Below are 10,657 nucleotides of genomic sequence, written 5' to 3'. Positions count from 1 at the left end.
ATACTATTGCTTATTGCTCACTATTCCAGATCTCTTGACAGCTTTCTTGAAGGTTCTGGGATCAGTTATGCATTTGGGCCTCCTGGGTCTCTCCAGCTGATTCTGAGGTGCTTCTGCACAGGTGTCTAATGTGAATCCTCAGGAGGTGGGCCTATATGCCTGCTAGAAGGAGGGCTGCAGAGCTGAAACCTAGATTTTATCTGGGGAGGTCCATAATCTTCCTAGAGAAAGTGATGAGCACAGATCTACTCAAACCCTGCCAAATCCCAGCCCCGGGTGAACAAACCAGGATCCTGAGTCTGGATCCCCTTCAGGAAGGAGGAAACCATCCTAAAATTGTGCATCTCTCTACAGTTTCAGGATGTTTGAGTAGGAAATCATACTCTGTGAAACCCAAATTAATGAACTCTGCCTTCAGCACCTGAGGCCCAAGATTCCAAAGGACAGATTCAAGAGCTATGACACCTACTAGAATGGTTCTTGGACAGCCAACCTAGGAAAGTGACAGAAATGAAAAGGATGAGCTGGTAGAGGATCCTCTATATCCATGAGCTCCTTAAGAATTTGTCTTTTAGGGCGGCTAAGTGGCATAGTGCATAAAGCACCGGCCTTGGAGTCAGGAGGACCTGGGTTCAAATCTGATCCCAGACACTTAATAATGACCTAGCCGTGTGGCCTTGGGCAAGCCACTTAACCCCATTGCCTTGCAAAATCCTAAAAAAAGAAAAAGAAAAAAAAAGAATTGGTCTTTTGTCTCTCTTTGTATCCCTAGTGTGTAATAGATTAATAATAGACAATATCATTATTAATTATTTATTATGTATTATATTATTTATTCTTCATATCCAATGTCTTATTTATTATATAATAACAAATTAATAAATGCTAGTTGATTTGACTTGACTTGACCCAAATAGAAGGATCTCTCCCTTCTGAAGAATCTGTACAGGTTCCAAAAATGAACATTGAATTGGGAATCTCAGCTTTGTTTCTGACAGCTTCACAATCAGTGATGATAGAGGATATGGCTTTCAATGTCACCTGGGAGAGAGGAAACTTGAAGCCTGTTCATGGGAATTTCTACAGGGATGGGATGCTAGAGAACTATGGGAATGTAATTTCCCAGGGCTCCAGGGTGCAAACCAAAGATGACCTCTCAGTTGGAGTGAAAGAAAAACATCATGGATATTGTAGACAGAAACCTCCAGAGGTACCTTGACAGATGAGGAGGCTAGGCTTGAAGTCATGGAATCATTTCCAAAGTTAGAAATTTGGGTAGGAGAATCACTCCAAGAAAAACTCACAAGGGATGGTCCAATATGGTTGAGAAACATGATGGCTGATTTCATAGTCAATGCAACAGTCCAAGTATAAAATGGGTTACTCACAAGAAAATCCTCACAAAAAGGTTAACTTAAGTGCCATCTTCTCCCTGAAGCCTTCTCTGCTAATATTTTGTTTTCATCTTCTTTTGGGGGGGGGGTGTAAAACAGGGGGGTTAAGTGATTTGCCCAAGGTCACACAACTAGGTAATTATTTTAAGTATCTGAGGTCAGATTTGAACTCAGGTCCTCCTGACTCCCAGGCATTACATCCCCTAGCTGCCCCCTTTCTTTTCTTCTTAAATTATTTTGTATTAGCTATGCACCTATTCGATTCCACTATGAATTACCATGATTACCCCTCCTCTTCTTTCTCTGTTCCAATATGGCATATATATTCCTTGTTATCCAGGACTAACCTCATGCCCTAGCATAGTCACTTGAACATAACAATGCACAATATTCATTGTCATTAATCCATTGAAGAGAAATCCTTTTTGTAAAGACAACATTAATGATGTTCCAATGTTTCCCAAGTGATTTCAAAATTCTTTAGTATTGTGTTCTCCCAGTACCCTATGCCTAATGGATACCCAAAACTATGCGGTATAAAGGTGCCAAGTCCAGAAATACATATTAGCCCTCTGCCACTGAGAGATAGTATGATGCAGAGGAAAAGATCTGTGGCTTTGAAGTAAGAACTGAGCTCAAATTCTGTCTCTGTTTGAGCAGCTTCTCTGGGACTCAGTTGCCCTTTCTGAAAATGAAGGGGCTGGTTTTAATGGTGTCTAAAACATCTTCAAACTCTGACATCCCAGTGCTCTGGGTGGTAGAGGTAAAAAGTGGTCTTATTAATTTACATTTTATGAAATGTCTTCTTGGTTTTTTTAGTCTTATGCAATGTTGCTAATATTAAAAGAAATCATCAAGGATTTATGGTTTCCTTTAGAGTCAAACTTTTATCCTTCAGGGTTTTATCATTTTCTGGATTTTACCAATGTTCTCTTAGCTCAGTTCTTAAAATATTCTGCATAAATGTGCACACCCAAACATATCAATGCATGCATGTTTATATGCAAATCCTTCTCTTTGTGTTCTTGCATGTATATTTTCTATACACAAATCTCCATTTTAAAGTAAAAGTGAGCCTGGTGTTCCCCATTCAAGGCATCCATGGAAACCAGGTTCTTTGAGGTTTGTATCCATTTGGAGTATTCTAAAAAAAAATTGATCTCTGTGACAATAGACAGATTTTTCCAAGTATTGTTTGCATGAAGAATATCTGAAGCTTTTGTAACATGTCTTTTTGATGCTTGTCTTTGTGGAAAATCATGAATGACAAATAAGCCATACCCCAGTAGCCCTTAAAATGCTAGAATTTGGGACTTTGAATCATCTTTGTTCTTCCTTTATCGTGAAAAGTAAAGCATCATTTCCAGATGTCTTCCTCTGTGAAGGAGAACATAAATGCATTCTATTGCTGTCTTTTTTTGTTTCATTTCCTCTATATTTGTGATGAAGTTTGGTTTTCAATGAAAGACTATTCCAAAAAAGAAAAAAAAGACTATTCAAGACTCTTATCTGTCATCCTCTGTCTACACTGATTCCTTCTGAAGGTTGGAGGCTCTCTGATTGCCAAATTCTTCTGCTTGCCCCACATTGCTTCACTCAGTATAAACCATCATTAGGTAATAATGTGTCTCATCATCAGATGCCCTGATAAGTTCTGATAATAGTTGTGGCAGTGGTTTGTAGGAACCAGGGTCATCCTTTGTTAGTACTTGGTTCCGAAGAGGAAAGAATGATTGGTCCCCCACAATTAGGTATGTGACTAAATCTCCTAGTTCCTTGTTTATTCTATCCTGACATTAATGCCTCTCTCATGAACTGAGAAAGTTGTGGAGCCCAAGTGAATGAACTGACTCAATGACCCTTTTAACAGGTAACTTCATGTTGTTGCGTGTCTTGTCTTCTGTGTATGAAAAACAACCCCAGCCAATTAACAGACATGTGACGGAGCTGGTGACCCTGATGTGTCAGCTGGAGCCAACAGAACAACATCATCTTCTCAGCCTTTTGCTGATAGTCGCAAGGAAGAAACAGCCCATGGTAAAAGCATATTTCCTATAGGCATATAAATAATAAAAATCACAGATCCTTGTATAGGACTTTGACATTGGCAAAGCACTAACTGTGTGTGTGTGTGGGAGGAGTTCTCTTAGTTGAATCTTTCAACAAAACTGTGAGAAAGGTAATGCAGATATCAGCATCCTATTGTATTAATAAGGAAACTGAGTCTTGATGGGATTAAATAACTTGTCCATCGTTACATGACTTCCAAGTGTCAGAGATGTGAGTTGATCACCAGATTTTCAGATTCTGACTTGGAATACATTATACATTATACAACATACAATTCATTATACCACACTGCCTCTCTTTATTTTATTTTTTTAGGTTTTTGCAAGGCAATGGGGTTAAGTGGCTTGCCCAAGGCCACATAGCTAGGTAATTATGAAGTGTCTGAGGTCAGATTTGAACTCAGGTCCTCCTGAGTGCAGGGGCAGTGCTCTATCCACTGCACCACCTAGCTGCCCATCACACTGCCTCTCAAGGATCGACACACTTATATGAAGGCCTAGATATGGGAGGCTGCCCTGCATGCTTGGGCATTTCACACAAATGTACTTTGAATTAAATGAATCCACCAATCAATCAATAGTAATTGCTAAATATCTACTTATGTTCTCTATGCCAGTCATGGAGCTAGATGAAAGTGAAGCTGTTCCTTCCCTCAGGAAGCTTATATTCTATATGCATCTATACTAATGAATAAAATGGAAAAGCTTCTTTCTTCTCCCTAAAGCCAAATAAATGGGGAGGTCCTAGAGACTAGACCCAGTTATTGGAAAGAATGAGCGACCCACACATTTTTAATTATTCTTTGTTGTTGTTTGCAAGGCAATGAGGTTAAGTGACTTGCCCAAGGTCACAAAGTTAGGTAATTATTGAGTGTCTGAAGTCAAATTTGAACTCAGGTCCTACTGACTCCAGGGCAGGTGCCCTATTCACTGTACCACCTAGGTACCCTGAAATCTTTAGTTATTCTAGATGGCTTTTCTGACAGCACTTGAGGTAACCCCAGAAGCTTAGATTTTCCGCATATGTAAGCTGATGTAGTGAGAAAGTCCCCACGTAAATGACCTAAGTCATGAAAAAGTCTACTTGTACTATTAATAGGGACTTTTATCCTTTGGTCTAAGATATATGACGTCTTTCCATATGATTCATGAAAAATTAAATGCTTAGCCACCATTTAATTGTTTCTTTACTGAATCTATTGATGACAATGAGAGCAAACCCAGCCCCCAAAGCTTGCTGTATCCCCTATTCAGCTCCTGTCATCAGTATGTCTCTGGCTCCCATTGAGCTAATTCAATCTGCTGCCTACTGCTGGTCCCCTATTAGTTGCCATAAGTATATGCCAGTTCATAGTGAATGTCCTTGAAGCGATTGCTGGCCATGTTTCATATGTGATTGCCTCCCTGCATTCAAACAGTGTTGTTGGATCCAATCCATCTGTGGCCAATTACTGAGTGGCTTGGACTTGGCTGCCCAGTTGCCAAGTGATTTCAATGCCTCCACCTTTTTTTTTTTTTTACAAATTTACTGCTTTTCTGATCATGGAAATATCAGAACAGCAAATAAATAAATAAATAAATGAAGAAATGAAGAAATGAATGAATGAATGAATAAAGGAAATGTTAGAACAGTAAGTAAAAGTGAAATTCCTATTTGTCCATTTGGCTGATTATATGCAAAGCTAGCTAAAAAGTTTTACTGAGAAAGAAAGTTGAAGTAGATGCATAAACAGCACTTTTTTGAAGTGACAAAGAATTGGAAACCAAATAGATGTCCATTGACCAGGGAATAACTGAAAAAAAAAAACCATGGCAGAGGGACAGCTAGGTGGTTCAATGGCTAGAGCACCAACCCTGGAGTCAAGAGTACCTAGCTGTGTGGCCTTGGGCAAGCCACTTAACCCCATTTGCCTTGCAAAACAAAAAAAACAAACAAAAAAACTGGGGCAGAGACATGGAATCAAAGTGAATAGACTTAGAGAGGTGGTATTATTTCTTTATGCTTTTAAAACCAATGATCCCCATGATCATTGGCTATTGTTTCCTTTTCTGATCCCTCCCTCATTCCCCAAAGAGGAAATCCAGTACTTAAGAGTTTTCCCCTCTCCTTAGGTTTCCATGCTCTCATGCCTGGCATCTCCCTCCAACTGGGCATATACAAAGCTGATGTGGCTTTCTTCAGTTAGTAGTTCTTGGTTTCTGTTTTTGTTTATAGTTTTTTTTTGGTTGGGGGGGGTTGGGCAAAGCAATGGAGTTGTGACTTGCCCAAGGTCACACAGCTGAGCAATTATTAAGTGTCTGAGATTGGATTTGAACTCAGGTCCTTCTGTCTCCAGGGCCAATGCTCTATCCACTGTGTCACCTAGCTGCCCCTATAATAGTTCTTATAGTAGGTTTTCAGCATTCAACATAATTGACCTGGGCTCAAATGTTAAAAATGGATTTGTGGACGTATTTCTTTTGATTTCTTTCAACCTACTGATCTTATACTATACTTGTACTTGTCTTCCCATAATTGTTTCACAGAAGGTCTTCCCAATATTGTGCTTCCTTATATTTTGATTTTATGAGGATCTTGTAGGACATCTACATTATTCACTGGTTATTCCTCACCCTCGCTCTATGATCAGCCAGTCTTCCCTTTTGCTCAGATTATTTTCATTCTATTTCCATTCTAGTTCCATTGTAGTTTTCCTTTGTAATTTCTTTTAAAAATTTTTATTTATTTAAGGCAATGGGGTTAAATGACTTGCCCGAGGTCACATAGCTAGGTGCCCTAGCCACAGTGCCACCTAGCTGTCCCTGCTTTGTAATTTCTTGTTTGCAATGCATCACAAACTACTTACATCCCCCCATCATCTATCCAGTGACCCCAGAGTGGAATTCATTTTCGATTCTTTGGAGATTGAAGTGATCTGTGATGCGAAGTTATATACCAGTTTGCCTCCACAGGAATCCAAGCTTTGTTGTTAGCCCCAATATCATCCTACGCTGATCAATTGAGTTAAAAGACCTAAATAACTCATGTGAGTGTGAATATTGTACAATTTCTCCCTCTCTGGGTTTTATGTTCTCAACCCTGACATCATAAGAGATTACAAGATATATAGAAGAAAGGAAAGAGTGCTATTTTCCTCTGAGAGGCAGATTGGCACAGGAAACAGTCTTTTCTAGTGTCTTTAACATCCTCCACCACCACACCAAGGGACACGACAATGGTGTATTGATTCAAGAATCAGAATCTTGAGTCCGATTCTGGTTCAACCATTTATTCTTCGTATAACCCTGAGCCAATCCTCTAAATCTCTGGTTTCTCTTCTATGAAAAGAGGAGGATGGTCTAGGAGAAATGACAAATAAGATTCTTTCCAAATCAGAATCTATGATCGACATCTAATAAGGAGGCAATAGTAGAGAGAAGGAAAAAGCCACTAACTTCAGAGCCAGGCTTCTGAGTTTAACTGCACTTCTTAGGAGTTGCTTCATCATAGGCATGCCCCTCAGCCCCATAGGATGATGGATATAGAGCTAGAAAATGCATCATTTCCAGGCCCTTCACTTTTCACATTTTGCACTGAGTGAGGATAAGTGACTTTCCCACACTATTAGAGAGAGACATGATCTGAACCCAGTTCCTATCTGTTATACTATGGTGCCCTCTACATTTTAGTTTCCTTCTCTCTACAAGAGGGAAACATAAATTCTTTGGCATACAAAGCAAAAAGCTTCCTATTATATTTTTTTATCAACTCTGAGAACACGACTGTTCTATTGCCAATAATAGTCTTGGAAGTGATCATTCCAGTTAATATTTGGAGAGGGCTTTACTATCAACATTACTCGTTTGTATATGAGAAATTGGGAGGATTAGGAATGATTATACCAATGAGACAGCTGATATTCACAGATGTTAAATGACTTGGCAGACCTAGGATGCAAATGCTCATCTTCTGACTTGATGGCCAGGGCTCTTTTCATTAACCAGGAATACACCATAAGATGATTTTTCATTGTAGTTTCCCTTTTGCTTCTGTTAATCCAGACTCTTCTCCCTGCCCTTACCCCAGATCTAACTGTCTTTCCATTTGCTTGTCTGTACACTTCTGATAGAATGTAAGCTTTCTGAGGGCAAGGGCCATTTCACTTTTGTCTTTGTATCACCCTTGCCTAGCATAGTACCTGATATACAGCAGTTGTATAAGAACTGTTTTTTGATGGGTTGCTTGATTGATTCCATTAGATTAATTGACTCACACATGGTTTATGCATTCATTTAAACAAGAAAGAGGGGCCCTCGGAGCTCTAGATTAGGAGCACGTGACAAGGTGAGGTGTTTACATGAATTGAGCTTGAAGAACAAGGTCTATAAAATGGAATACTTGGATGGAATAAAGTGGAATGGAAGAAGCCAGGAAATGTGCAAGCAGTTTCCCCTTTTGACAGCCTCGGGTTAAGTTTGTTCACCTGACCCAAGCAGCTGGCTGACACTTCCGCTATAGGTTGCCAGGGACTTTTCTTGGCTTCCTTTTAGGACATAGAATCACTACCCAACTCCAAGATGGAGTATTTATAGTCCTGCTCATTCCTATATTCCATTTACCCAAACTCAACTTTGCAAAGACCTTTTGGCGGTCCTACGTCTTCATGCATGGGAACACATTTCAAAAGTTGTCTTTAGCTATTACAAAGCTTCGTATACTTAAGCATGTTTATGGTTGTGTAACTAGTCATTATAAAAGATAATTGGGGAAATAGTAATATAATTAAATCATTTGCATTACTCTTGCTATTTGTCTTCACTTAGGATACACTGATGTAAGCCCCAAAGTATAATAGAGGATAGTAGATAGTTTAGTAGGTAGGATGAAGAAGCCCTCATTTGAAGACTTGGTTTGAAGAGCCTTGGCTTAAGCAAATCTTCACACTATAAGTCCCATTTACATTGGAACCAGGACTGTCTGCACTGGCAATTCTCTATCCTGATGAAATTATAGCAGAGGTTCGGATAGGTCCCAAGAAATCATCCCAAATGGGGTCCAAAGGATTTTATTGGATGTATCTAAGTAGCCTCGGGTCACTAAGTCCTAGAGGGCCAAGCCCTAGGAGACAGGAGACTCTGCTTCTAGTAGGAGCTAACTCCTATAAACGCAAATATTTCTTATTTTTTTATAAAGATTTTATTCATTTTGTTTTTCAATTATTTCCCCCATTCTTCCTTCCTTCCTTCCCCTCATCCCCCCCCCACAGAAGGCATTCTGTTAGTCTTTATATTGTTTCCATGGTATACACTGATCTCAGTTGAATGTGATGAGAGAGAAATTATATCCTTAAGGAAGAAAAATAAAGTATGAGATAGCAAAAGTACATAATAAGATAATGGGGTTTTTTCCTAATTTGAAGATAATAGTCTTTAGTCTTTGTTCAAAGTCCATAATTCTTTCTCTGGATACAAATGGCATTCTCCATTGCAGAGCCCCAAATTGTCCCTGGTTGTTGCACTGATGGAATGAGCAAGTCCCTCAAGGTTGATCACCACTCCCATGTTGCTGTTAGGGTGTACAGTGTTTTTCTGTAAACGCAAATATTTTAAAACTCTTCTGAGTTCTCATCCACTTCTGTTTAAAATGCTTGGAGGAAGATGCTGAACCAGATGCTCTCAAAGATCTCTTCCAACTCTCGTAAGAGACGTAATTCTGGACAGTTGAAAGTCAGGGATCCAGAATGAAGGCTGGAGATCATTTGGCCTAAGCTCAGTATCTTATGATGAGGAGGGGAATGAAGTGACTTGTTAAGGTCCTACTGACAATAAGTATATTGGAGTTTATAGATATATGTATACATGGGCAGTTGGGTGGTAGAGTGGATGGAGCCCTGGGCTAGGAGCCAAGGAAGGCTCATCTCCCTGAGTTCAAATCCAACCTCAGAAACATTAGCTACATGGCAAGTCATATAACCCTGTTTGCCTCAGTTTTCTCATCTATAGGGATTAGAGAATGAAATGACAAACTACTCTAGGGCCTAACAAGAAACCTCAAGCAGGGTCATGAATAGTTGGAGGTGATTAAAATGACTGAACAAAAAAACTGCACATACACAAACATATATGAATATACACATTCTACACACAGATTACATGTACCTATCTAAAACAAATTTGATGTATATAGCATCATACATTGCAAATATACAACATACCTGTATGTAGACACACAGGTCCATGTGTCTATGCCTAGGTGTTTACATGTATAAACATGTATCTCTCCATAGGTACATGTCTACATGCCTACATGTGTCTATATACATGGGTTCATTCGTTTTCATAAACATGGGAACTTTAAGGATTTCAACCCAGATCTTCCAGCTCCAAACAGAGCAATATTGCCATGGTATTCTCCTGCATCCTTAGCCTGTCATAAGGATGATGGATGATTTTGCCATCCATTGCTAGGCTCCGTATCAGAAGGTAACCTCACTCTGTGGTTCTCTTCCTTTAGAGGGGAGTAGACATAAGGGTTGTGGAACTAAGTGACTTACCATAGACAAAATCAGTCAAATTTGGTTCGATATTTTCTACCCTATGATATCCTATGTATGCTTTGTCCTCAGTTTCTTCTTCTGGAAAATGGGAAGCAGGAATTAGATTAGATGGCTACTGAAGTCCCTTCCATCCCTAGAACTCTGGTTGGAACATCCTTATAAGGAACTATCAGAATATCTAGACAGTGGGAAACCTCCTCAGCTTTTTGAATGTCCATTATTTCCAAACCATATTTTCCCAATTTGAGAGTTTGGTTCACGTATTCAAGAATCCAGCACTTTTTAATATCTCATATGTTCCTTTAAATATTAATACCCTAACCCCATTATGGCTTAAAGGAATGCCAATATTCCAGAGGAGGCCCTAACTCATCAGAATGTTATTTACAAAGTGGTAACAGAGGTTTTTATAAACATTCACTTTCTTTATGAGTAGAGTCCAGTCTTTTCAAAAGCAAGTAAATTGGAGCCACCAACAATTTCAATTTGATTTGAAATTCCAAACTTGTGGGGTTTGAGTGGTTTCCAGACATGGCAAAGTGTATTTTCTTCATCTATATCTACCAAGTCTGTTTTTTAGCTCTTGTCATCAGCAATGGGACTTGCAGGAGGATTAATTTTCAAAAAAAAACATTCTTAAAAAGAAATAATTTGCCTC

At 39.2% G+C, this 10,657-nt stretch overlaps 1 protein-coding gene across 6 annotated transcripts in view; it reads left to right on the top strand.

The window, feature by feature from the left end:
* The window catches only part of VEPH1 (ventricular zone expressed PH domain containing 1), a 199,281-nt gene that overhangs the window by 54,551 nt on the left and 134,073 nt on the right, over positions 1-10,657 (top strand). For 5 of the 6 annotated variants that reach the window (XM_074190815.1, XM_074190816.1, XM_074190817.1 and 2 more), the window contains exon 5: positions 3,265-3,431. The exons of the other annotated variant lie outside the window; for it this stretch is intronic. In XM_074190815.1, the coding sequence (XP_074046916.1) occupies positions 3,265-3,431 (167 nt within the window). The remainder of the gene's footprint in view (positions 1-3,264; positions 3,432-10,657) is intronic. 6 annotated transcript variants of the gene reach the window in all.

This window comes from Macrotis lagotis, chromosome 6 (assembly GCF_037893015.1).
Source record: "Macrotis lagotis isolate mMagLag1 chromosome 6, bilby.v1.9.chrom.fasta, whole genome shotgun sequence".
NCBI lineage: Eukaryota > Metazoa > Chordata > Mammalia > Peramelemorphia > Peramelidae > Macrotis > Macrotis lagotis.
This window is presented reverse-complemented; position numbering and strand designations above follow the sequence as displayed.